This window comes from Urocampus carinirostris, chromosome 17, assembly GCF_059441175.1.
Source record: "Urocampus carinirostris isolate Australia breed hairy pipefish chromosome 17, RoL_Ucar_1.0, whole genome shotgun sequence".
In the NCBI taxonomy this organism is placed as follows: Eukaryota; Metazoa; Chordata; class Actinopteri; order Syngnathiformes; family Syngnathidae; genus Urocampus; species Urocampus carinirostris.
In genome coordinates, this window is record NC_142365.1 from 23,703,251 (window position 1) to 23,730,902 (window position 27,652).

General features: G+C 39.6%; 1 protein-coding gene across 2 annotated transcripts; it reads left to right on the forward strand.

Moving 5' to 3' along the window:
* Positions 1-973: 973 nt before the first annotated feature.
* Positions 974-27,285, forward strand: ssc4d (scavenger receptor cysteine rich family member with 4 domains). Of its 2 annotated transcripts, none has more exons than XM_088320994.1 (12): positions 974-1,067; positions 6,013-6,152; positions 9,063-9,095; positions 9,525-9,560; positions 11,905-12,207; positions 14,603-14,671; positions 18,781-19,092; positions 19,250-19,333; positions 19,914-19,976; positions 20,796-21,110; positions 23,828-23,917; positions 24,003-27,285. In XM_088320994.1, the coding sequence occupies exons 2-12, from the start codon at positions 6,017-6,019 to the stop codon at positions 24,317-24,319; spliced, it is 1,758 nt and encodes a 585-aa protein (XP_088177120.1). In that variant the 5' UTR covers positions 974-1,067; positions 6,013-6,016; the 3' UTR covers positions 24,320-27,285. The 2 variants fall into 2 exon arrangements, with proteins under 2 accessions (XP_088177120.1, XP_088177121.1); XM_088320995.1 differs by having other exon boundaries at positions 9,066-9,095.
* The last annotated feature ends 367 nt before the right edge of the window (positions 27,286-27,652 follow it).

The window sequence follows — 27,652 nt, forward strand, 5'->3', positions numbered from 1 at the left end:
TGGTTAGCGCTTGTGCGGCACAGTTCATGTCATGGGAACCTGTTATGGGTTCAAATCCAGCTCCAGACTTCCTGTGCGGAGTTTGTATGTTCTCCCCGTGCTTGCGTGGGTTTCCTCCGGGCACTCCGGTTCCCTCCCACATTCCAAAAAAACATGCATGTCAGGTTAATTGGCCGGTCCAAATTGTCCCTAGGTGTGAATGAGCGAATGAGTTGTCTGTCCCTGTGTGCCCTGCGATTGGCTGGCAACCAGTTAAGGGTGTCCCCTGCCCACTGCCCGGAGATGGCTGGGATGTGCTCCAGCCCCCCCCGCGACCCTAATGAGGATAAGCGGTACGGCTAATGAGAGATGAGAGAAAACAAAAACAAAATACTTTTGAAATATTAAATATAATTTGATAAACTGTAGTGGAAATTAATTTAATTGTTTCCATCCTTTTTTCTTTTTTTTATCAAATTCAGAGTTGATAAACATTTAAATAGATTTAATCTTAGTGAAGGAAAAAAATATTGAGGAATAAAAAACCTCAATAATTGTTTTATAATCAAATATTTTCCCCTTTATCAGAATTTAATTGTAAGCCTTTAAAGGATTCTCAACCCGAAAGCAAAGGTACACTTTTTATGACATTAATTTATTATTCCGCCTCCCATGAGAGTGCTTTTTTTCACCGTGTGGCCCCTGAGCTAAAAGGAGTTTGACATCCCTGTTTTATATCAATCAACATCTTTAAATGCTTTTGAGTTAGGTTTTATTCTTTCAATGTTTCTATTTTGTTTCAAATTGAACACAATCGTAATGTTCCAAAATAACTTAAAAAAAAAGTTTTGATTTTTGGCCTTTATCACTCAGCCCTAGTTAAATACAAAGGCGATTTTTTTTCCTTCAGACAAACCAGGCATAGGGCCCGCACTAAGAGGCGACAGAGAGTCAAAATTTGCATTGCAGTTGATGGAGAAGTTGAGTGAAGATTTGAAAATTCTTCATTTTGAGACCTTCATTATGAAGTGAAACTATGAAAAAGGAAAGAAGAAAAAAAGAAGAGAAAAGAAGAAAGCAAGATTGTGGTAAGCCATTAGCAATATAGTAATAAACGGAGATCCATAGTATTTTTCCCCTACCGTTGATAATGAATGATGTAGTGCAAATGGTGCTAGTCTAGTTTCACTCACTTTAGCAACAGCATGACCATACTTTATTCATGATGTTTTTTTTTAACGTCAAATGCTATTGCTATATTATTAAGTAGTCTACAATACAATAATACTTTTAATGAATAAATAAAAAGCCTATTAAGGGTAATACACGATTACACAGAATGTTGGGGCTTTATGATTGCCACTTAGAACCAATAATATAGTCGAACCAGATAATGTAATTAATGTTTTTAAACGTGACACGTTATTAATTGTTTTGGAAAGCTGAAAGCTGTCATCAACAAATCTGTGACAGTGAGGGCACTAGTCTTTATTATTTTACAGCTGCAACTGCATTTCAAGCTTTGCAACTGTTCATAAATCGTCAACCTGTGTAGATTTTGTAGCGTCAAGTCATTTGTGTAAACTTTATAAGTGGTTTACCCTACAATAAACATTGAATTGTCTTTTTCAAGAATTGTTACAAAATGTGGAAATATTAAACCTATGTAATGGATGAAACTAATATACCCTTTTTACCATTCATAGCCTATTTTCCTTCTATACACGTTTCTTTTAGGATCAATGCTGAAGTTTCTTACATTAGTGCCTAAAGAAACCGAAAGCAATGATGTTCCTTCTTTGCCAGCTGATGACAGTTTTCCAGCATCTACCTCCACTTCACAGTCGAGACCTTCCTGCTGTGATGACCACCCAATTTGTGGTTATTCATGAAAATTACAAATGCCCAGAGTTTGTCCTTGTGAAATTCTGTTGTGTGTGGGGGTCGGGCATTGGGAGTGAGGGCCCCCAATTAATTTCTGCCTGGGGCCCTATTAGACCATAAAATCGCCACTGGTAATATAGGTGCGATTCTGGTGTTGCACAGTTAGATTTACACATAAACGAACCCACATCTTATTCATCTTTTGATCGGCAGAGCAAGAAAGAAAAATGTAAACTGGAGCATTTAAAAAAAAAAGGTTTTTGGCCTACCTTAACTTCTAAACGGAGTCTATGCCCTGCTCGTTTAGAATAAAAGCATCAATAGATAGGTAATTCTCCATTATGCAAAAAAAAAAATCCACGCAACAAGAAAAAAATACTGGATGGCTTGCCATAGTTTTAGCTAGCTATATAATTACTAATTCTATTTCTTGGGGCTAAAGTGTGCGAATTTTAGGTCATGCTATTGCCCTCTGCCATGAGGCAAAGAATTGCGTTCCTCACCCTGCATCTGCTGAGGTTCAGCACAGTAATACATTAACAACTGATCCTATTGAAATAAAGTATATAAATTTGTAATCCTTCTTTATGAAAAAAGTCCATGCAACAAGAAATAAATTACTGGATTGCTTGACTTGCTGTTGGCTTGCTAGTACCATCACTCCTTCTGTTGTTATGGGGTGAGGTGACTGCCAAAATCAGAATCCTTGGTCTCACTACTGCCCTCCTCCATGAGGCAAGTTAATTGCGTGCCTCAATCTTTATCTGCTGAAGCTCAGCAGTTTTTAGGTTCCATATTAATTGTATTAATATTTGGCATAGTATAGGCATAATATATTAATAAAATTCAGTGATGTATAGGGTTGGAATTGGGGGGTTTGGTCACCTAATGACTCCCAACACAGCAGTTGGGTCTAAAATGGCTGCGCCCTGTTTGGCTGCGGCTGCATCGCCTCGCTACAGTTGAACTGTTCGGGTCAGGTGTATCGACATTTCGTTCTGTGTGCATGGTTACAAAGGACAATAAAAGTAAATTCTATTCTTTTAGATAGATAGATAGATAGATAGATAGATAGATAGATAGATAGATAGATAGATAGATAGATAGATAGATAGATAGATAGATAGATAGATAGATAGATAGATAGATAGATAGATAGATAGATAGATAGATAGATAGATAGATAGATAGATAGATAGATAGATAGATAGATAGATAGATAGATAGATAGATAGATAGATAGATAGATAGATAGATAGATAGATAGATAGATAGATAGATACTTTATTCATCCCCGAAGGGAAATTCACATTTCCAGCAGCATCCCTGGGCTGAGAACAATACAATAATAAAGCAAAAAGAATACAATATACAAATACCTAATGTGACGTGCTAATGCCCACTGTAGCGTGTTATATAGAATAACTAAATAGTGCTACACAGAATACATATTGCAGTAAGATTCGGTAATATGCAATGTAGGTGGTGTGGTTTACTGTGGGCTTTTATTCTGCCGGGTAGAGTTAAAGAGCCTCATGGCATGAGGAAGAAAAGATCTCTTCAGTTTGTCCGTAGTACAAGACAGTGACAGCAGTCTGTCGCTGAAACTGCTCTTCTGTCTGGAGATAATGCTGTGTAGTGGATGCGATGGATTGTCCATGATTGACTGCAGCTTTTTCAGTGTCCGTCTCTCAGCTACTGTTGTTAGGCTGTCCAGCTCTTTGCCCACAACAGAGCTCGCTTTCCTAGCCAGTTTATTGAGACGAGAGGCATCCTTCTTCTTGACGCTGCCTCCCCAACACGCTGCCGCATAGAAGAGGGCGCTTGCCACTACTGTCTCATAGAATATTTTCAGGAGCTTTTTGCAGATTTTGAAGGAGGCCAGCCTTCTGAGGAAGTAAAGTAAAGTTTTGTATTCTATTCTATTCTATTCTATTCTATATTTGAGTTGTTTTTTTTTTTTATACATATACGTATATATTTACTCATCTGCCTACCCTGACTGAACGGTACTGTATGATACCACTAGGTAATTTGCATCAATTTGAGGAGGGGGTAAGACACACCCACAAAAGGAGGTGAACTCCAGTCGCCCAATCAGTCAGCGGAAAAGTGAGAGGGACATGACTATGAGGGAGCTTTACCTGAAACAGGAGATGCAGGGATACATACAGTAAATCTTAGCTGTCCTTCTTTGTTATTGTGTTGTTTTTCGGCCACTCCTGTTATTTAACTGTAGGCGGGTGCAGGGTGTCGGACACCTAACATACAATGATGCCTTTTTTTATTGCCTTACATCATCTTTGCCATGAAAGGCGTATATCTAGTCGCAAGGAATTGAAGACATGAACAACACAAACGGCTGTTGGTTTAAACAATTAGTGAAACTTGGACCTGATTCCTTGTAGTATCTTTCAGGAAGACTATCTTTTTTTTCTTTTAATTAAAATTCCAAACTTGGGTGACATAATAGGCTATTTTCTCTCAGCAGGTATGTTTATTTAATTACCCTATTTGCACTGTAATTTTTCAAGATAACACATTTATTTGATATTTTGTATACAAAACACCTTTTAGATGTCTATAGCTTTTAGCTTTTAATTGATATAGTGTTCTACACTGTAACCATTTGTTTGTATAGCATATTGAGGGTCTGTTGTGTGTTTGTAATGTTAAAATATGAGTTTATTTTTCTTCTATTGTTTATTCACCCTGTTGGCTTTTGCGCGGTGTGACAATAGAAACTAATAAAACATTAAATATAGTTTTCAAGTATTATGTACATAGAATTGAATGACAACATTTTTGATTGTGTGGTCTTCAATATACATTTATAGCAGTGACAAGCTCTTCCAGCCATTCTCAGGACTAGAATGTGAGAAGGGAGGGGAAGCACAGGTGACACAAAAGGCAACCTTATTCCCAAAAGGATCTATCTATTATGAATGGAGAATTTTCCCCTTTCATACCTGAAGCAATTGTCCCAAAGTTGTTGGCAGGCGCAAATGACACAACCTGCATGTATAAAAATCAAAATCACATCCTTCCGCTGAACAAACGTTTCAATTAATATTAATTCTAGCAAATGTATCACATGGCCTTTTATTTCCTTACTCCTTATTCTGAAAAATTAAATTTAAAGAAAAAAAAAAGCGATGGAGTCTTGTCCATCCAACTGCTCAAAATGTGCCTCAGGGTAAGCGAAACAGTGGCTTATGATTCCAACTTGCAGCCCGCCCTCGTCCTGCCGTCCAGGAGATGAGAGGCGCCCCTTTGGTGTCATCAGGTGCTGAAGCGTTTTAATGAAAGATTACAGGAAGCAGCAATAATGTCTGACGTTGGGGGCTGCAGAAAGCAGAAATGTCTTTTTGTGCCCCCCTGGCTCGGAATTTCCACTATCTCCAGGGGCAAATATCAAATTCTCCTCTCATCATCCCCTGATGCACATTCCTGTGTAAGGTTACAGGGAAATTTAAGCAGGGACACAGACAAATTATCCAAAGCATAGCAATACAACATTGTGATTTCATGACCACAGCAAACAATAACATAAATAATGAAACGCCAATCAAAACACAGTTATTACTTACTTCCCATGATTGTATTTCTTTCTCTAAAGTTGAATCCATCCAATGTGTTTCACCTCAGTTTCCTTTTGCCACCAAAATTCTGACAACATTCGCACTTTATTTGGCCTGCGGTCATTCGTCACGCTGTCGCTGATGCGAACATTGGCTACCCCCTTTCTCTATCTCTGTCTGATTACTGAGTGATTGTCTGTGAATCCTCAAGTTCTTTTTCTCAAGGGAATCCCCTGCAAAAAGGACAACGCAGGTGACACCTGCCTTTTCCTTTCTTCGCTCCTAATGCAGAGAAAAACTCATTCAAATAAAACATTTGCAACCTTTCACTGCCCGCCCAGCATTTCATGTGGCCTTTGAGATCACTTTTCTCTAGATCCGCCCTTTTTATAAGTCTTTGCTCCATTCTGCTGGCCATCATCAATATTGCTGCAGCCTCATTTGGGAAAACAATCCAATCCGATAATTGGCTGGCAATGGAACTAGGCCACAAACAAGTGGCTGTTTGTTGAATGATGCACATTATCCACTGTGTTAAATTGTATGAGGGACAGTGTATGTGTTGCAGACGGATGGTCCCTCTGACAGCCATGCGAGGACAGCGTTTTGTGGAGAGCGTATTCAAGTGCTGGAACCCAGCTATCTGTCTCCTGGTGACGTTCCTTGGGACTCTCGTTTTAGTGGCTGTCGGTGTGATTTTGCAGCTTGGTGAGTACGCACAAAAGTTTAAGCGTTTGTGTTGGGGGATATACGGATTACATTGGCCTCACTTCCATTTTGCAACTGTGATTATGTAAGGATTAGGGACCATCAACAATTTGTGTCTAACCGATTTTGCTCGGAAATCTATGTTTCTTATTGTACTAACCTATTTATAGTAAATGCATGTACTGTGCACTTAAAATGCATTGGGTCAAAAATAACCCGGTTTGGGTCAGAAGTGGAGTGATCCAATACTTGGGCTGATTTCACTCAACTCAACAAATAATGTGTTGTTTTGTTGGGTATTTCAGTAAACAGGTAGTTTGAAAGGCGTAGTTTTGGTATGGACAAAGGGGCGTGTCCCCTCCAATATCAAGCAATTATTGTGTTCTCTTATCAATATCATGCAATCACTTAAAAATACGATATGTCCTCACCATTATCGATCAATTATTGTTTTGTCCCCACCAATACAGGGTGTTCCAAAAGTCTTGGGCACATTTGAGGTCCCCACATCTCCTTAACTATGAATGGTATGGTACTAAGATAAAAGTTGTGCCATTTTAAGGTTGATCATATAAAGTTCTTTGTAAGGCGATTGATTTTTTACATTTCGTACAGACCCATTAATGGAGCTCATTCAACCAGAAAAGACGTATTGTGTGCTTGAATATGTAAAAACTGAATAAAGGACTGTTGTTCAGCGTGCATTTTACCCAAAAGGAGGCACCAAAGAGGAAGTCCATAGTGAAATGGCATGTTAAATTCATAATGGATAGGTGCTTATACCTAGCTAAGAGAACGGGATGCCCCTCAACTTAAGAAGATGTGAACTGCTTTCCAGCGGAGCCCTTGTAAATGAATCAGAAGAGCCAGTAGGGAATTTCAGTGTCCTACAACAACTGATTGGAGTCGACTGTACATGATGCCTTGCAGGCTACAGTTTCTGTTATATTTTACTAGTTATTTTGTTGTAGTTGTTGTGCTCTGTACAGCCCTTTGAGACTTTTTGTGATAAAGGGCTATACAAATAAATATGATTTGACTTGACTTGACTTGAATTGAAGGACTCTGACAAACCATCTTGTCGGGACCAGGGTTCGGTAGGGTTACTTTAACTTGATTACTTTCAATTACTTTTGGATTACTCCAATACCAAATATGCTAATAAAAGACAAAAGAAACTAAATATGAATAAAATTACTAAATTTTGTGCAGGCTTGGGGAGTAACGGAATACATGGAACGGCAAAAATGATGTTGGCAAGCAGTTTGGATTTATTTTCATTTTGTTTCTGTCGCATTTTATGTTAGTTTTGCCGGAGATCAAAGAGATCAAAGCCAGGAGAGAAAGCTTACCATGTGTTGTGAGTCATCATTGTATTCATATTTCGTTTCTTTTGTCTTTTATTAGCATATTTTGTCATGATTATCCAAGTGGAGCCACCTGGGGTAATCATGTGGCGCGCTGGAATGTGCTTCCTGATTGGTTAATGCTCCCTTTTTAAACGCGTTACGCGGAGAACTCTTTGTCGGAGGATTGCTTCTTTACCCCGTTTGACTCGCCTGATTTTCCTGTGTCTTTTTACTTGTTTACCTGATTCTGCATGCCTGCGATCCGACCTGCTTCCGTTCCACGCTACGATCTTCTCTTCAGTCCCGGTAAACTCGACCTGCTTCCGTCCCACGCTACGATTGGCTACGTGTCCCGAAGCTGTCTTCACGGCGTTGCTGCTGACGTTCGACGGTCATCGCGTCTCCCGCTAACCCTGTACGCTTCCCCAAATAAAAGACTTGTAACGAACGCTCTGGGGTCTCCTGCTCTGTTCTGGTCCGCCCTGACATATTTGGTATTGGAGTAATCCAAAAGTAATTGGAAGTAATCCAGTTAAAGTAATCCTACACAACCCTGGTCGGGACTTTTGCATTGCAATGCAACGGAAGATGGCAGATGACGTAATTGACGACCGGCTTGTTTTTAGTGATGAGGCGACTTCCCTCATGGCACATTTGGGGTACTGAGAACCTACATGAACTTCTTGAGCATCAGCGATATTCCACAAAGATGTCCATGTTTTGTGCTATGTCAAAGAAAGCTCTATACAGGCTATTCTTCTTTGAAAGATGAACTGTCAATTGTGAGATGTACTTTTTCTATCTGGAAAACTTGTTATTAGATAAATTGAGTGATAAAGAGATTGGTGACTTCATTTTCCAACAGCATTGGACACCACCACACTGCAGCCTCTGGGTTAGAGAGTTTCTGAACACAACACTGCAAGAAAGATGGATTGGGCGGTCTTAATGATCACGTTATCATGCCCTGGCCACCCTGATCTCACTTCATGCGTTTTATTTTTGCAGGGATTTGTGAAAGGATTGTTCTATATGCCCCCTATTCCAAGAGAGGCAGATGAGCTGAAGGCGCGAATAACAGAAGCCGTTGCAACCATTGACAATGCAATGCTAGGACGCTTTTGGCAAGAAATTGACTATCGGCTCAATGTGTGTTATGTGATTAATGGTGCTCACATTGAACATAGCACGTAAAAATTGTGATTGCAAGCTTTCTGAATTTACCACAAGTGTTTTCATACCCGAAATAGTTTCCTAGATATTCAATGTCAAAATATGCCCGAGACTTTTTGAACAACCTGTATTAAGTGATCACTTAAAAAAACATTTTTTTGAAAAGCGCTATGTCCCCACCAATATTACGCGTTCCATAAAAACTGCACTATGTCCCTAACAATGCCAAGACCAAACTTACGCCCTTGGGTTATTTGAAATGAAAAAAAAAGAAACAAAAAAGAAAATTACCCATCTACCCCCAAAAAAGGCTATTGTTGTTTTAATTTTTTAAAAATGAGGCTGATATTGTCTAAAATTAACTTAGAACTTGTGTTGTTTGTTTCAGGAGACATCAAAATAAGTAGACGCGCTGAGCCCAGTAAGTAACTTGATAACTTCCTGTGTTCTCATATTTAAAGAAAGTAGTAAGTAAATTCCCATGGTATACTAAGAAGGAATCATGTAGAACTACACAGATGACCATTTTGCCTCCTACATGATATTCTGATATATGAATGCTAGTTACACCAATCAATCAAAAGTGTGAAGCCTGTGAAATGAACCCAGATTGAGTGTGAAATGAGGAAATCTGTTTTTTGGCTCATTGTGAGATGCTCAAACCAAAGAAACGTCTTCAGGCATTGTCTTTTTGGCAGACCAACAAAACATCTTTACTACCATGATCACAATTATGCTAAAAGGTCACGTGGGGTACTGACCTAGTCAATGACAAGTTTTGGGATGAACAAATGACTTTGTCTTGATCGTATTTTCACAGCTTTGTTTTTTCTGCCATTATGTTTTATAGCCAATGACCAATACGCTGTGAAAAAGCATTATCAAGGTAAGACGACAAGACGACACCTTACACCAGCCACAGAATCTTATATTCAGAAAAATTGCCTTGGGCTTTCAAAACCAGGTTACGGTGTTTTAATGACCATTTTCTAAGAAAAGATATACAGTAATTTATTGTTTATGTATTCCAGGGGACTTTTTGAGGACAACATTTGATCCTTAGGCAAACAAGTCTCATGTTGAAACAAAACTTCCCATTACAGTGGCTCATATACATACAAGCTACTCTAGTTACGAGAAATTTGAGATATGAGATGTCTTTCGGGGGAAGAAAATGCCAGATATACGACAGAAAATAAAAGTTAAGAGAATTTCCAAACGCTACCACTATTGGGCCGAGTGCTCAAGACCACTCATCAGCATCATCAGGCCGTCCCAGTTAGCACGTGTGTTTTACGCCATACCGATTTGATCCCGCCCCTTGTGTTGTCTTCTTTATTGTGCTATTGTGTGGCCCCTCACTCCTCCCGCACCTCTTTCCCTTATTCTTTCAGCACCACGCATGCACCTCCGTTAGCACCAGCCGACTTCCACCATGCGAAGTGCTCCTAATAAATTTCATTTTGTTGATATAATCTCATTTATCTTATGACTGTATCTTTTTGCCTGATTATTACTTGAATTTGTATTCAGTTATTAAAGAGATGTATCCTATAGCTATTTAGGGTCAACTTGCATTATTTTGGAAGTCCGGGAGTGAATTTGTTCAAGATAAAAAAAAGTCTTGATACAAGCTTGATCCGGGAATAAATTAATTTTGTATTTAAATGGGCAACTGTACCAGTATATTTGGGCTTATACATCCAATTTCAGATATTGATACGCCTACTGCAAAAAGACCCGGTGGTATGTTAATCATGGAGCCAAACAAAAAAAATGTGCAATGCCCTATTTTCTTGTTGTTGGCAAACTTTTGGGTAGAAACTAATTTGCTTTTGCAAATTTTAGAGATTTTTTTTTAGAGAACATTTTACTCTTGAAGTTGTTAAAGTTAAGTTACATATACTAGCTACTCAATAATAAACTACTCAAAGGGGGGAAAATACAAAAAAAATATTAAAAAAGAACAAAAAAATAAACTAAAAAGGGAAAAAAGAAGAAAAACATGATAAAGCTGGAAAAAAATAAGTAAAAAGCTAGGGAAAATGAGACAAAAAAGCAGGAAATAAATAGGAAAAATGAAAAGTAAGAAAAAATAAACTAAAGAAGAAATACTAAAACAAAAAGGAAGTAGAGAAAGAAATGAAGAAAAAAAATATCGGAAAAAGAGGTAAAAAAGATAGGAAAACAAGAAACAAAAGAAGAAAGGAGGAAAAAGAGCAAAGAAAGAAAAAACACAAGAAAGGTTTTTGGGCGTCCCTTTATCGGTTTGTACCAATAATAATGTAATGTACATAAAATTAATACTTTTTTTTAATCTATTACTTCACTAAATTAAAACAAATAAAGATATAAAGTGGTGCAGTGGTTAGCGCGTGCACAGTTCTGAGGTCATGAGATCGAACCTCCTGCGTGGAGTTTGCATGTTCTTCCTGTGCTTGCGTGGGTTTCCTCCGGGCACTCCGGTTTCCTCCCACATTCAAAAAATATGCATGTCATGTTAATTGGCCGGTCCAAATTGTCCCTAGGTGTGAATGAGCAAGCGAGTTGTCTGTCGCTGTGTGCCCTGCGACTGGCTGGCAACCAGTTCAGGGTGTCCCCTGCCCACTGCCCGAAGATAGCTGGGATGGGCTCCAGCGCCCCCGCGACCCTGCTGAAAATAAACGGTGCAGATAATGGATGGATGGATGGATGGATGGATAAAGCAACAGGAATCACTGCGTGACAAAACCAAACATCAATTAAAACAACAACAACGAATAAACAACGAACTACGAGAATAAACAACACAATTTTAAATAAGCTAATCGTGAAACAAATCCCCGAAAAACACTGGGAACATAAATTAAAATGGTTACAAACTAATTAAAATATCAAATACCCCAAAAATATAACCTTTCGAATACTCAACAAATGTAAATTAATCAACACAGAATCCATGAAGAAATGCATATTGACCAATAACAGGAGGGGAAAAAAGCATCTGATTTTACAGTTTTATATAGAGAAGCTTGTTGTAAGCTAGATGTGCTGTTGGTTATGTTTATTGTGCATAAATGCTGTGCAAAGATTTTTGAGGGGTAATAACAGCTGTGCCTCCCCTTGCATTTGATATACCCCCCGAGACGCGTCTTTGGTGACGCCACTGCCGACATGCCTCGTGTCACAAAAGAAAAGGCACGCCACGAGGGTTTTAAAACCATTCCCATGTTCCTTCTCTTTGTGCAAAGTGCGCCTGGCAAGTGGGCCCAACAAGTGTGAGGGCCGCCTGGAAGTCAACTACAATGACTACTGGGGCACGGTGTGCGACGATGACTGGGACATGCTGGATGCTCACGTGGTGTGCCAGCAGCTGGATTGCGGCATGGCGGTGGGCATGGGCAGCGCTTCCGAGTACGGCGTGCCCTCCGTGCCCATCGTGTTGGATAACGTGGACTGCCAGGGCAGCGAAACCGACCTCGGTCAATGCGACAGTCTGGGATGGGGCGTGCACAACTGTTACCATTATGAGGATGTGGCTCTCAAATGTCAAGGTAATATCTAAAAGCAGTGCTCCTTTTCTGTATCACTGACCCGTTTCATGTCTGACTATTAGGGGTGGGCGATAAGCAGACATGGGGACTTGAGACTTAGTGACTTGGACTCGAGTCGACTCGAGTCGCTGTTTTTATGACTTGTGACTTGACTTGGACTTGGCAATCTAAGACTCGGGACTTGACTTGTGACTTGACTTGCCCAAGAAAAAAATACTTGGGACTTACTTGGGACTTGAAGGTGAAGACTTGAGACTTACTTGAGACTTGCACATGTGTGACTTGGTCCCATGTCTGGCGATAAGTGGAATTTTGGTATCGTTTCGATTCAGGTAAATACAGGGTAGTATTGATGAGTACCGGTCCGATAAGATACTTTTTCCTCTGAAACGTCGTGATCATAATAATGATTTCATAATAATGATTGACCAGTCCTCACGTTGGTTTACAATTCCGATAAACACAGCACTAAAATCTATTGTACCTTAATAAATAACTACAATGGAAACCTAAAAAAAACATAACAAATAAAAATACCGTGTAGAGCAAATAAACCCAGCACAAAAATTACTTCCACTTTCTTTGTTTCAAATCACTCACTTTGGGATAGAAAGAACAACAACCTCCCCTTTAGGATGTACCAAATCGTCATGCACCATAATGAAATCTGATATCATTTAGTTCTGAATGTAATTAAAACATCCAAGGCAATGTATTAATAAAATTATGATCTCACCGTACAAAATTATGTCGATTGGAGGGACATTCCTAAGTACAGAACATTACGCAAATTTCTCACTTCTTTGGCTTTCTAACAAGTTTGGCAATTTCAAACACCGTCACCTGATACTGAAAGTATCAGATATCTAAGACCACGCCCATAGAGGCAGGATTTGGTCGAGCATCACTGGTCCATATAAAAAGAATTGGCTGAGCGATAGCTGTCTTCTTTTTTCTCCGGACTGCCTGTCTACCTGCCTTGTTCATCTTGCCGCAGCCTGGAGTTCAGCACCTGGGCCATACGTTGCATCCATCCGGAGCACAAGACCAAATCTTTCCGCAACAACAAGATGAAAGTTTCAGATTAAACTCTATGTTTGCTGGTTCTTGGGAATGAGCATTTTTTCTGTACAAGGGATTCTCAAATCGACTAGTATTATAGCGGAAACTTTCTTTTTGTGCAAGTAACTTCCAGACTTTCAGCGGTCGAAAACTCCCATAATCTTCGACGCTTCTCCTCCCTTTTTTGTCCCCTATCATCAATTCTCTGTGTTAATAAATTGTGTATGCCGTTCCAAACGGCCTGGTTCGTTGAATCCATTTTCTTGGGATAAGTAATTCATATCAGAACTCAAAGAATTCAAAGTAATAACATAAATATTTTTTTTTATCAGTGTGGGAAATTATAGCATCCTTCTGAGGAAAAAAAAGATTTATGGGGTAGCACAAGCAACACCAAGCTGCTAATTCTTTAATGATTGCAGCGAAGAATAAATTGTTTCAATCCCAACAATTTTCAAAATAAAGCTAGAAAAATCACTACAACCATGAATATTATGATTACAACTGTTTCAAGACGTACGTCAACAGTCAAACCAAAAATAATCAGGAAAACACAACAACTATACATTCTGCTGCACAATATTTTGAAAATAAAATCGAGTGCAAATCGTGCAAACAATACAATGTAAAAGCTTTTCGCTGTATAGAAAATAAGATAATTCTACTACAACAACTGTTTCAGAACAAATGTGAAAGTCACACCCCCCAAAAAAATGTGTAATGTAACAAAAATACACTATAACAATGTCAATTAGACAATTAAAATACCTTCCATTGGACAATATTTTGAAATCAACAGTGCAGACAAAGTGTTAACCCAATTGGATACAACTTAAAAGCTGTTGCTAATGTGCTGTTGGTTATGTTTAATGGTAAGAACATTATTACACTGCGAGTTGAAATGGGAAGACAGTGTCAACACCAAGTACTTGCTCAGTATCAATAATATCAATATTTGGATCGATCCGCCCACACTTATTGACCATATGCTCTCGTCTCAGCCCAATAACAACATTAGTAGTAAAAAAGGAAAATAATAATAGCAATAATAAGTCCAAATGCACTTGACTACTAGAAACCTAGATGACAAAGGAAAAGGCATTACATTTTATCTCATAATTACTCGTTGCTCAATTGCTGTGATTTATTACCATAAAACCTTGGTCACACCCTAAATTTGAGTTTTTGAGGTGAGAAAAAATGGTATATTTACGGTAACGGCCCACGACCCTGTTCTGGTCTTTGGCCAGGTGGTTGGAAACCACTGTTTCAAAACACAAGGTTTATCTAGTGTGGTCATAAAGCATTATGTCCTGAATATGTTCCTCTTTAGAACCACTGGTGGTAGGAGCAAAAGCATCAGGAGTTTTTACAACCCCGCCTCCGTTGAATGCAAGCTTGGGTAAGTATACCCTTTGCAATTTGATCTTATTCTTTCCAACGTTAAGTGTTTTTGGGGTGTCCTGAGGGATAGGTGACCTATGATTTCAAGTATCAATGTAGGGCAGGGGTGTCAAACGGGCAGCCCGGATCAGGCCCACTAAGGGATTTAATCCGGCCCGCGAGACAACGCTCAGAGAAGTGCAAGAGAAAAATGAGCTGCAGTATGAAATATGTCCACTTGATGTTGCCAAAGCCAGGTGCCTCTCACAAACGCTCTACTTGTATTTCTCTCTCTCTCTCTCTCTCTCTCTCTCTCTCTCTCTCTCTCTCTCTCTCTCTCTCTCTCTCTCTCTCTCACTCGCTCTCTCTTTCATTCAATTCATCTCTCTCTCTCTCTCTCTTTCTCTTTCTTTGTTCCTCTTTGTCTCTTTCTCTCTGTGTCTTTTTACCTTCTTTTCTCTCTTTTTTTCTTTCCTCTCTCTTTTCTTTCGTTCTCTCTCTCTCTTTTCTTTCTTTCTCTCTCTCTCTCTCTCTTGCTTTCTCCCTCTCACTGTCTCCCTTTCTCTCTTTTTCTCCTTCTCTTTTCTCTCCTTCTCTCTGTCCATTTCTCTTTGGATATTTTTCTTTCTTTCTCTTTCTTTCCCCCTCGCTCACTATTTCTCTTTTTATCTCTTTTGTTTTTCTGTCTCTGTCTCTGTTTCTTTCTTAGTCCCACCCTCTTTATTTTTCTCCCCCCCCCCCCTCTTTCTCTTATTTCTTTCTCCTTTTTTCTTTCTCTCTTTCTCTCTCGCTACTAGTCCGGCCCCTTAGAGAATGTTTGTTCTAAATTGCTCCATGAGCATCACATCACAATCGCTGTGTTGCTAAAACCATAAAACCACTTCGTACTTTTCTCTCACTTTTTAGGGACGCAACTGCGAAAATATCACAAAAACATTTCGTCTCGCCCTTGTTGGGAATGTAATTCACATTTGAGCAAGTAGCGTGTTTATTTAGCCTTTTCTTCCCAATATCACTGGTATGGAAAATTTTATACGCTCTACTATAAACTTTATTACGCTGAAATAAACTGTGAAATTATCAACAGATAAAACAGGAGAGGAACGTTTCTGATATTCTTGTTATCGTCAAACGAGACGTAACATATGAATAAGTTGTATTCTACTTGAATCGCTTCCGCTAGGGAGGGGGACAATTCTCGGTGGGTGAGACAATTCTCGACACCACACCAGTTCCCATTGAGACTCTTTTTTTCTTCTTGCGATTGGTCGATATACTTTTCCCTCTTGCTTTAGTCTTCTTTTTATTTACTTTTTCTATTTATCTTCCCTTTTCTCTCATTTTAATCTTTTTTTCTATGTGTTTTTTGATTATTTTGGTTGCTGTTTTATTCTTATGCCTCCTGTGTTTTTCATGAATGATGATTTTTACAATAAGTATTTTTACAATTTTTAAAAGAGTTTATTCTTGTATTTTAAAATATATTTGTTGTTGCACGGAAAGGTTACTGTCTTTGGTTTACATTTTCTTGTGTTTTTCAGAGATCTTTATTTGGTTGACTTTAAAGTTGCTTAGTATATAAAGGTTCAAAGTTTAAATGTTATAAAAGTTCAGGGTAGAATGAAAAAAATGCTATTGTAATTTAGTAGAATAATATATTTTTTAAATTATTAATTCATCCCCCAAAACCTGTCGTTTATGTTTTTTTCCGAGAATTTCTGTTTTTTTCTTCTTTTTTCTTCTTCTTTTTTCTCCATTTCATACTTTAAAAAAATTATTCTAATGTTTTTTACTTCTTTTATCTTGTTTTTTCTTCTTTCGTTCTCTTTTTTTGCTTTTGTATTTTACGTTTTTGTTCTTTTGTTTTTTTCTCAGCTTTTTAACTCTTTTTGTTTCCTTTTTCTTTTTTTTCCCCCTTTTTTTCTATTTCCTTTTTTTTCCCTCTTGTTTTACTCCATTTATGCGTAATTTCGTTTATGCCGTTACATCATAATTGGTAGTATAAGAGCTCTTATTGGTGTGTTAGAAAGAGCCGTTTCTCGAAAAAGAGCCGTATTTCCCATCACTGCCATAAGGACCTTATTTCAAGCCATCAACTTACTCGTGGCAGCCCTCTTGTGGTTGTTTTACAATTAACATGAAACAGTTTGACCTAAAAATATAAATGGATGAGAAAAAATGTGTAATTCTATTGTAGATTCCTTCTTTAAATGGGCTGTGTGTATTGTTTAGTGCTCCCTACTGGTAGAAAACTTCTTTCGTTAAATAAAGAATATTGATTTAACTATTAGGGCAGCACGGCGGCGCAGTGGTTAGCGCTTGTGCGGCACAGTTCATGTCATGGGAACCTGTCATGGGTTCAAATCCAGCTCCAGACTTCCTGTGCGGAGTTTGTATGTTCTCCCCGTGCTTGCGTGGGTTTCCTCCGGGCACTCCGGTTTCCTCCCACATTCCAAAAACATGCATGTCAGGTGAATTGGCCGGTCCAAATTGTCCCTAGGTGTGATTGAGCGAGTGAGTTGTCTGTCCCCGTGTGCCCTGCGATTGGCCGGCAACCAGTTCAGGGTGTCCCCTGCCCACTGCCCGATGATTGCTGGGATGGGCTCCAGCACCCCCGCGACCCTACTGAGGATAAGCGGTGTAGCTAATGAGATGAGATGAGATGAGATTTAACTATTAATCAAAAAAAAATTAGTTATCAGATAAATGTGAATTTCTTAAGGGACATTCTGTATTATTTAGCACCTCCGAGTGGGAAAAAAGAATTCATAAAAAAACAATATCAATTCGAAAAATAAGCAAAAAAGCATTAACTATCATATATACGTGATTTTTAAAGGTGCATAGTGTAATATTTAGCACTTTGTAGTGTTCAAAAAACTTCTCTCATTAAATTGAAAAAACAAGCAATAAAAAACATGAACTTTCATCTAATCATTCTAAATGTACATTTTTAAACTGATATTTTGTATTATTTAGCACCTAACGTGGTTAGCGCATTGGCCTAACATGCGAAAGGTCTCCGGTTTGAGACCGGGTGAAAACATATGTTGGCCTGGAGAGGGATGGGCGCCACCAAGCTGTACTTGGCCAAGACTCACCGCAAGAAATGGTCCCCGTACGACCCTAGTGGTTAAGGGAAGAGAGATAACAAAAAGTCATAAAGTGACCAAAGAGCATTTTTTCCCCCTAATTATATTTGTGCAGCCAATCGCATGGAAAGAAACAAGGCCGAAAACAGAAAAAGAACAGAGAAAAATAATTTAGAAAAAGAAAAAAAAATAAGGAAAATAACATCGAGAAAGAATAAAAATGAAAAGACAGGGGGTATAGGAAGGAAAAAGAAATAAAAAAGGAAACATTAAGAAATTAAAAGAAGAGTAAAAAGAAAAAAGAAAAAGGAAAGCAAATAAGACAAACAATAAGGGGAAAAAATGAAGAAAAAAAATTCTAAAAAAAAAAGATAGAAAAAGGAAAAAACAGAAAAGTCATAAAGAGGAAGAAAAAGGAAATAAAGAGAAAAAGGGGGAAAAGAAAGTTGTTGTGTACCTGTATCAGCGAGAAGGCCGACAACTATGTCAGTTTTTTCAACAAATAAATATGTAGAAATGTTATCTCGGTTGCAGCACGGCAGTGCAGTGGTTAGGGCGTGTGCGGCACAGTTCTGAGGTCATGAGATCGAACCAACCTGTGTGGAGTTTGCATGTTATCCTGGTGCGTGGGTTTCCTCCGGGCACTCCGGTTTCCTCCCACATACCAAAACATGCACGTTAGGTTAATTGTCCGGTCCAAATTGTCCTTAGGTGTGAATGAGCGAGCGAATTGTCTGTCCCTGTGTGCCCTGCGACTGGCTGGCAACCAGTTCAGGGTGTCCCCTGCCCACTGCCCGAAGATAGCTGGGATGGGCTCCAGCACCCCCGCGACCTTACTGAGGATAAGCGGTGCAGATGGATGGATAGATGGATGGATGAATTATCTGGGTTTGGGTCAAGGCTGGTAATTAGGGTGGAGTGGTGGGTCCTCATGTAAGACCAGTTGAAAAACATTGATCTGGAGACATAACATTAAGCCCCACATATTGTTTGTTCTTGATGAGAATACCTCCCTAATTACTATTGCCACCTTTAGATGGCACCATACGTCTTATGGATGGAAAGGACTCCTGCCAGGGCCGAGTGGAAATCTACTATCAAGGACGCTGGGGGACGGTTTGCGACGATGATTGGGATGTGAAGGAAGCGGAGGTGGCTTGCCGGCAGTTAGGCTGCGGACAGGTTGTTACAGCTCACACTAATTCCTACTTTGGCTATGGGACCGGCCATATTCTTCTGGACAACATGAACTGCTTGGGCAGTGAGGAGAAACTCGCTCAGTGCGCAAACCTTGGTTGGAGCAACCACAACTGTGGGCACCATGAAGATGCTGGGATCACATGCTCAGGTATATTGGTCTGTATCTTCCATGTATGAGACGTATGAGAATGCTGATTAGTTGAAGTATAACAGTTGCATATTATGCAAAAACTCATCAATACGCTAACAAAGTCCGTGTCACTCAAATTAATTTTGGCTAATAAAAATTGTTATTGTTAACTCAGGTACCGGACCATCCACAACTGTTCCTTCAGTTTACCCATCCACTGAAAACCAAGAATTGATCCAGTCCACTCAGGAAACAGAAGGTATCTGTGCAGATACAATGTATTCCTAAACATTTTATTTAGAAAGCTTTAGCTGTTAAGTTCAGATTCTAGTAGACAGTCAAATTTAGGAGATAAGACATAAATGGATTTTTAACTTGCAAGGATAACAGCGCAGAGCCCACACCTCAGAAAAGAAATTCCAACCTGAACCCCTTCTTTTTAATTAATTGTCCTAGGTTACAAAAGCAAATGTGTGTGGGTATCAAAGAACAGCAAAATGATTGGCCGATAGTGACAATGTTTTAAACAGTGCATAATAATCAAAACAACTGAGTATTATAATCCCAATAATAACAAATGTAACTTATCTGAAGCAAGTACATGTGCTTTTTTGTAGCATGACAAACTTAGTACTGTACTATTTAAGGGAACAAGAATTTTTTTTTCTATTTGTTTTTTGTTGGCTAAGTCAGTGTCCAAAGCTGCTGTATTAACATTAACTGTAAACATGTGCATGTTCACCAGTGACCTACAGGATAAGTCATTTCTTCCCCAGGCACATTGTATTTCATGTCACAGTGTGACTCAACGCAACCTTGTATTTTATTCTTTGTTCCAGTGACAAATGTTGAAGTCACAGCCACAGAGCTCACAAGTATTCCCACAGCTTTGCAGACAAAAGGTAGTTTTAAACCATTATTCTACATGTTCAGTAATCCCTTGTCTTTCGCGGGAGTTGCATTGCAAAAAGTTCCACGTTAGTAGAACCATTTTTTCATGTACTTATCATTAACATATACTATATATGGCAGTAACAAAATAACAACACAGAATTGCAGTTGAATGAATGAAAGCTGCTTAATTGACATATACAATTGTACAATGAAGTTGTACAAGCTTTTCCTTTTACTGTAAGAATACAATGTAGAGAGCAGCCAGCTAGCTGCACGCTAGCATCAAGGATCTTTCAGTTGAGCCAGGTCTCTGTAATGATAGTTATCACGTACACAAACTACTCTTAAAAGTCACTCAATAAGTGACTGTAGCTTTCAACCAGGAGAAGACGCCATCAGGTAGTGTACAACTGTCACTGGGCGTTTTGACCCTGAACCACGGAGCACTCGTTGGTGATAGGCATTTTCGTTGCGCACTTCTGACTTACCTCGGATACCGACCAAATTAATAAATGTATTTTTAATGTGACAAGCCGCTAAAAAACTAACTGTTGTCGTACACCGCAATTGGGTGGACTAATTGACTTGTGCGCCCATCCGGCTGTTTGATTGACAGCATACACCAGCCTATCACAGTAGCGCCCACAGACACTCAGGCTCACCCAACACACACACAAACACAGACCTCTGCAATCTGCAGAACGCAATCCACGATGAATATCGGCAAAGTATCGAAAAATAAACCGCGATACGGCAAGGGATTACTGTGTACGCTGATTTGAGAAAAAACTCTTCAAATGTGATCTTAAATGCATTTTACTTTGCAGCACCAATGCCTATTCGTGTGGTGAACGGATTAGACAGCTGCCAAGGTCGCATAGAAGTGCAGTACAATAATGTTTGGGGCACGGTGTGTGACGACGGCTGGGACATGGCCAACGCCATAGTGGTGTGTAGGCAGCTCGGCTGTGGCGCGGTTCTTGAAGTGAAACTGCAAGCCTATTTCGGATACGGTACGGGTCCCATCCTACTGGACAATGTGCAGTGCAGCGGTGAAGAAACACACCTCTCCATGTGCACACATTCTGGCGTGGGCCAACACAATTGTGGCCATCATGAGGATGCCGGAGTTATCTGTACACGTAAGACTTAAGTTTGATATTAATTCAATATAACCAGTGGTTTTCAACCAGTGTGCTATGAGATCTTTTCTGGCATTCCACAGGGCTCAGTACTGGGCCCCATTTCTTTTTAGCATCTGTATGCTTCTGTTAGATGATATTATTAAGTATATTATTAGTTGGCGGTACGGCGGCAGAGTGGTTAGCGCGTCAGCTCCACAGTTCAGAGGTCCAGGGATCAAACCCAGCTACCTGCCTCCCTGTGCAGAGTTTGCATGTTCTCCCTGTGCTTGTGTGGGTTTCCTCCAGGCATTCTGGTTTCTTCCCACATTCCAAAACCATGCTTGTCAGGTTAATTGGCCGGTCTAAATTGTCCCTAGGTGTGAATGAGCAAGTGAGTTGTCTGTCTCTGTGTGCCCTTCGACTGTCTGGCAACCAGTTTAGGGTGTCCCCTGCCCACAGCCCGAAGATAGATTAGATGGGCTCCAGCACCACCGTGGCCTTGATGTGGATAAGCGTTGCAGATAAGGGATGGATGGATGATATTAGTTTTCATTGGTATGCATGACACTTAACTGTATCTGCCAATGGAGAAAACCGTTGTGGAAACGACACTTTTGTGATAAAGGGCTATACAAATAAATATGACTTAAATTGACTTGACTTGCTGCAAGAAAATCCCCAATTTTAAGAATGCAAAATAAAACATGTCATTGTTCAGTATATTTCCTTTCTTCCAGTGATCAGTCAGGTAACAGTAATATTCATCCATATCAGGAGTTTTCATTTTTTATTTCATATACAAATTATCTGCCTATAAAATAGCACAGGGAATTATATTTAATAAAATATTTGGTTGGAGATATTAAAAATTGAAAAATATAATACATTCATTTCTATCCATCTATCTACCCTGGTCATATCCCTCAAGAGGGGTGACCAACAGCAAGACAGACACACACAACAACAAAGAAAAACAAAGGGGAAAAATAGCAAAAAACACACATAACATTTTTTGGACCATGGCCCACCTAAATGCCCAAACAACCAAACAAGTTAGGCACCTCGGCAGCTAAGTTGGTTATGTTTCGTCCCTCCAGATGAAACGGGACACAAGAAAGCGGCCATTTCACTCGGGTAAAGGTGACACAACACACTCTTTTGTTCAACAGCAGGGCCCGACAGCTTTCACTGGTTTACCCCTGCTGCATCATTGAGGTGCCCTGCCCATCCCTTAGAACGCGTCCAAACATCCTATTAACCTTTTACAACATTAATTTAGGTTAATTAGATAAGCTGGCCTGGAGAGGGAAGGGTACTACCAGGCTGTGCCCAAAACACACCACAGGAAATGTGGCCCCTACGCCCCTAGTGGTTAACGGATTCAACCAACCGATGGACCAACCAACCAACCAACTAACCAACAAACCAAAGATGACATATTTTTGCAATTACAACCCTATATTTTCTTATTTTACTTAAAAAAATGTTTAGAACAGGGATTCAAACTCCAGATCTGGACTATCTGTTCTAAGGCAAGCCGGTTTCAGATTTTGTTTCAACCCTAGCCCTTACATTAGTTAAGGGCTGCAACAACAAATGGATAAAATCAATAAAAAATAAATTATTAAAAGAGTTGGCAACAAATTTTAATCGGTTCTTTGTGTCGCCCGATTTTTGCGCCACTCAGCACGTTGATAAAATCCAAATAAGAGTGGGGTTGAGGGGACATGTGCTTGTAGTAGCACATTGGTCAGGCAGATGGCGCATTAGGATCGCTTTTATAAAAAATATATCTTACATATTTGCAGGTCTATAGCATGTTATTTTGTTTATTGCTAAGCTATTCGATATACTTTAATTTTTGTTTTGTATTATATTTAAGAGTATTGTGTTGTTTTGTGCACTATTTTTCGGTCCACAAATTTCAATGTTTGAATAAAGAAGAAAAACAATTTTAAACGTGTTTTTAATCACATTCATCCATTCGAAAAAATAATCGACTGATTTATGAATTATTAAAATAACCATTAATTTCAGCCCTCTTTTAGTTTTATTCGATATGCCTTATAGTCTGGTGCGCCTCATCAATGAAAAAAAAATCACCAAGTCAGATTTTTGGAGGTGCACCTTACAGTTCTACAAAGACAGTTTATAAAATGTAATCAAAAACAAAAAAATATATTTGACTGCTAGCAAAAAAGTAATCACGAGATTATCATACAAGAGCTCCCCACCATGAAGCAGTGGGTGTGCAATGTGGAGGAGATGTATGTAATGAAGAGGACCACATTTCGAATAAGAATACAGGAGACACAATTCATGGACAAATGGGAAACTAAACTATAGGAAAACTAAGGACACCACTAAAACTGGACTTTGAATAATGACTTCAGTATGGTAGATATTCCCCAACATTGCAAAGGTGTTTTTCTTTTCTTTTATTTATTTTTTTCGTTTTTCTCCTTGTTGTATGTTCCCCCCCAAAAAAACGCGCACACAATAAAAATTAACGTATCGCTATAGATGAACGTCAGTTACTCTGCTGATCACTGGCAGAACTCAGACACAGAAAAATGGCAAGATAAAATCGGGCAATTTCCTGCACTGCACCAGGCAATGTCTCACGGCACACAGATGTGCTCTGGCACACTGGTTGAAAAACACTGAGATAGAGTATTCACATTTGTTAGTAAATTTCTTTGCACATATATTAGAAAACCTTTTTTCATCTCCAGCTGTTGCACCCTTCAATGCATTTGCCTTCGACTTTGGAGAAAATGATAATACAGTCACCCAGCATACCGCCACCTCGCCATCAACCAACGGTAAGCCAATCGTTTTTTGTTATTTTTTTATCATGAATCAAATGAATCATTTTTTCCTCACATTTTTGGGTTTTACATTCCGTAGGAGCACTAAGGCTGGTTGATGGTCAGCATGTATGTGAAGGCCGCTTGGAGATGTACCTAAATTCTGGATGGGGCACGGTGTGTGACGACGCGTGGGACATCCCTGATGCTATAGTTGTGTGCCGCCAACTGGGCTGCGGGGAGGCCATCGCAGCATGGGGGGAAGCACACTTTGGCCTGGGAACAGGAACAATCCTATTGGACAATCTCAAGTGCAATGGTACGGAAGATAACATTCAAGATTGCTCCCACATAGCATGGGATGTGCACAACTGCGACCACTCCGAAGATGCAGGAGTCACATGCTCACCGCCATAATTTTTTTTAGGAAAGATGCCTATAGAATGCCCTGATGAGTGGGAAATACACTACATTTCAAGAGTTTGGGGTCGCTTAGAGAAGCCTTTATTTTTTTTCAATGGAGATAACATGAAACTTATCAGAAATACACCCCATACATTGTTAACGTGGTAAATTACTATTTTAGCTGCGAATTTCTACATTTAAATGCAACATCTGCACAGAGGCCCATTTCCATCATGTCAGGACCAGAACAGAGACAGGACCCACTTGCGTTATGTTTCTCTCAGTTTTATTGTAAAGGGGAAAGGGTTGCACCCACAATCCGGTGATCGCTGGGTGCGGGAAGCAGCTAGCTCTGAACGCGGAAGTGGGACTTCCGTGGCGAGCGATGGCGGTGTCGGGAACGGAAAAACGAGTCAGCAGCCAGGACGGGAGAGCAATAACGTGGTCGGGGTCGGATCGAGTCGAAAGCCAGGAGATGAGAGTAGACGTGGTCAGGATCAAAAAACGGGTCGAAGCCGGGAAACGGACAGGAGCAAAAACGGGTAGGAGTCAGGGTCAAAAAAAGGCTTGCCTAGAGTAAACTGAGGTTCGCAGACGGACTGAGAGCAGGTGACAGAAAAGAGTGTGTTTGAATAGGGACAGGGAGCCAATCAGAGTCTGAGGCAATTGGCGCCAAAGGAACGGGCACACGTGCATCACATCAGTAATCTTGACACAACAAGCAGCACTCCACTGTTCTTACTATCCGAATCATACCTTTGATTTTCGTGTATTTCAATACGCTCTTGCTCAGCATAATTTTTCCAAATCTGGTTGGTGGATACGATAGCCCTAAGTCTTACCTTTTATTGGAACCCAAGATCATTTTTGAATGTTGAAGCATTCCAGAATAGCAGCCATTTACCCCATGTGACCATTGGTTCCAAAGAATCACCCAAACGGCACACTTTGGGTACAACTGGACATCTCCTTTGGACAACTGTCACATTCTCATTTTTGTAGTACTGTTGTCAGATTTGAAGTAGAGATAGGGGAAGCCTCTGGGCTGTAATCCTATTTTCTTATTCCGTTCCACCATCCTGGTACGTTCATTTCCAGGCAGATTTTTGGAGGGTCAAGTCAAGTCATGTTTATTTGTGATGCCCTTAATCACAAGGAGTCTCAAAGGGCTGCACAGAACACAAATTAATACAAACTACTGACTATTATTACACCATCCCCTGATCTAAAACCTACATGAGAGCACGGAGAAACCCAAAAACCTAAACATGAGGAAAATCAAGAAACCTTGAGAAGGTACCGCACATGAGGAAATCCCCCTTCCAGGATGACTAGGCCAAAATGGATGTTGCAATAAGAATACACAGAGAAAAAATATGTGGACGTTTTTATTTTTTTCTGTGTGTATTCAAACTTCCCTTATTCAGTTCCAGAAGTACCTTAACAGATTTCAAAGTGTTATCTTTAAAAAGAAACCAAAACTATCGCTTTCAATTTTAAAGTAAATCCTGCAAAGGCATGGAAAACAATTGACAACTCCCGAGTCCTCAGGTTTCTTGGATGCTGACACTCCAAATGGTTCAAGTACAGCTTCAGTTTTACTTTGGGTGCACCATTTTAGGCGTTTATGCACATTGTTATGGTTTATGACTATTAACTCCAAAAGTCTGGTTGTTAATGCAAAATCTACATATTTGTGTGGCCCATTTCCAGCAAGCGGCCCTCTCGTGTTTTAATTGGACATTGTTTTTTGCTAAGTGCGTCAAAAGGCTAATGGATGATTAGAAATCCCTTGTGCATCTATGTTACCACAGCTGAAGGCAGTTTTGCTGGTAAGAGGAGCTAAAAATTGACATTTTTTTTATCTAGTCAAGTATCTGGAGCATCACATTTGTGGGTGTGATTAATCGTTCAAAATGGCCAGAAAAAGAAAACGTCTGTGTGAAAATCGACAGGCTATTCTTGTTCTAAGAAATGAAGGCTATTCCATGGCAGAAATGGCCAATAAACTGAAGATCTCCTGCAACGGTGTGTACTACTCCCTTCAGAGAACAGCACATAAAGGCTCTACCCAGGGAAAAAAGAGTAGTGGGAAGGACAACAAAATCAAAAGAACTAGTACATTAGTGTCTTTAGTTTGAGAATCAGTTGTATTATGGGTGTTTATCTAGCAGCTTTGTTTGATTGTACCTGGAGAACACCAGTGCCAAGATACTGTACTGGGCTTCCAAGCAATATCTGAGACTGACCCACAAAAGAAAGAGACAAATGTGGGCAAAAGAACACAGGCATTGGACAACTCATTTGATAAATAAAATAAAAAAGTGGGACTTTTTCATAAAAAACACAAAATTGTCTGAGAGACCCCAAACTATTGACCGGTATTGTATACTAGACTTGTATATAGTGTGTACTGTACTGTAAATATTAGCTAAGGGGTATCAAACATACAACCCACAGGCCAGATCAGGCTCACCAATGAAATGCTACAGAGAGAAGAACAAGAGAAAAATGAGCCGTATTATATCAAACAATTTTAAATATGTCCAGTGAATGTCGCCAACGCCAAGCGCCACTTGCAAAGTAATCCACCCAATACTACTTTTCTCCCCTTAAAACGCATACTGATTTATTTATTTTTTTTAATCTGCTACTTTTTCTAAATTGAACACCCCCTGAAAAATTTTGATTCGGGACTAGATTTTTAGTCTATAGCTGCTTTATTTTGAAGTGAGACTAATTCTTTGTGCGTGTGTAAATCGCTGTAACAATCGAATTAGATTTCCGTTTTGGTAAAAATTTACTGTTTGTAGTTTCATCTATCTATCTGTCTACCCTGGTCATATCCCTCGAGAGGGGTGACCGACAGCAAGACAATACATACAAAAATAAAAAAAAAGAAAAGAAAATGAAAAAAGAAAAAGGGAAAAAGTAGCAAAATATTTTTTGGACCATGGCCAACCCGAATGCCCAAACACCCAAACAAGTTAAGCACCTTGGTCATGCTTTTGTCCCTCCAGATGAAACGGGACACAAGAAAGCGGCCATGTCACTCGGGTCAGGGTGACACAACACACTCTGTCCAGCAGGGCCCGACAGCTTTCACTGGTTTACCCCTTCCGCATCATACAGGTGCCAATGCCCATCCCTTAGAACGCAACCTAACATCCTTTTCACAACACCTCATTCCTATCACCAACAAGAGCTCTAGCTTTCACTATATTTAGACCTCTTTCCTGGAGAGCACTCATAACACTATCCATCCACGTCAATCGCGGCCTTCCTCTTGGTCTCCTTCCATTTACTCCTGCAGTAACTTCTGCATTTACTTCTTCCATTGACCTC

Excerpts from the sequence above, each read along its gene's own strand:
- ssc4d (XM_088320994.1), top strand. The coding sequence starts at position 6,017 with ATGGTCCCTCTGACAGCCATGCGAGGACAGCGTTTTGTGGAGAGCGTA. Across the intron at positions 9,096-9,524 it reads AAGTAGACGCGCTGAGCCCA|CCAATGACCAATACGCTGTG; the intron begins GTAAGTAACTTG and ends TATGTTTTATAG. Across the intron at positions 19,977-20,795 it reads CACAGCTTTGCAGACAAAAG|CACCAATGCCTATTCGTGTG; the intron begins GTAGTTTTAAAC and ends TTTACTTTGCAG.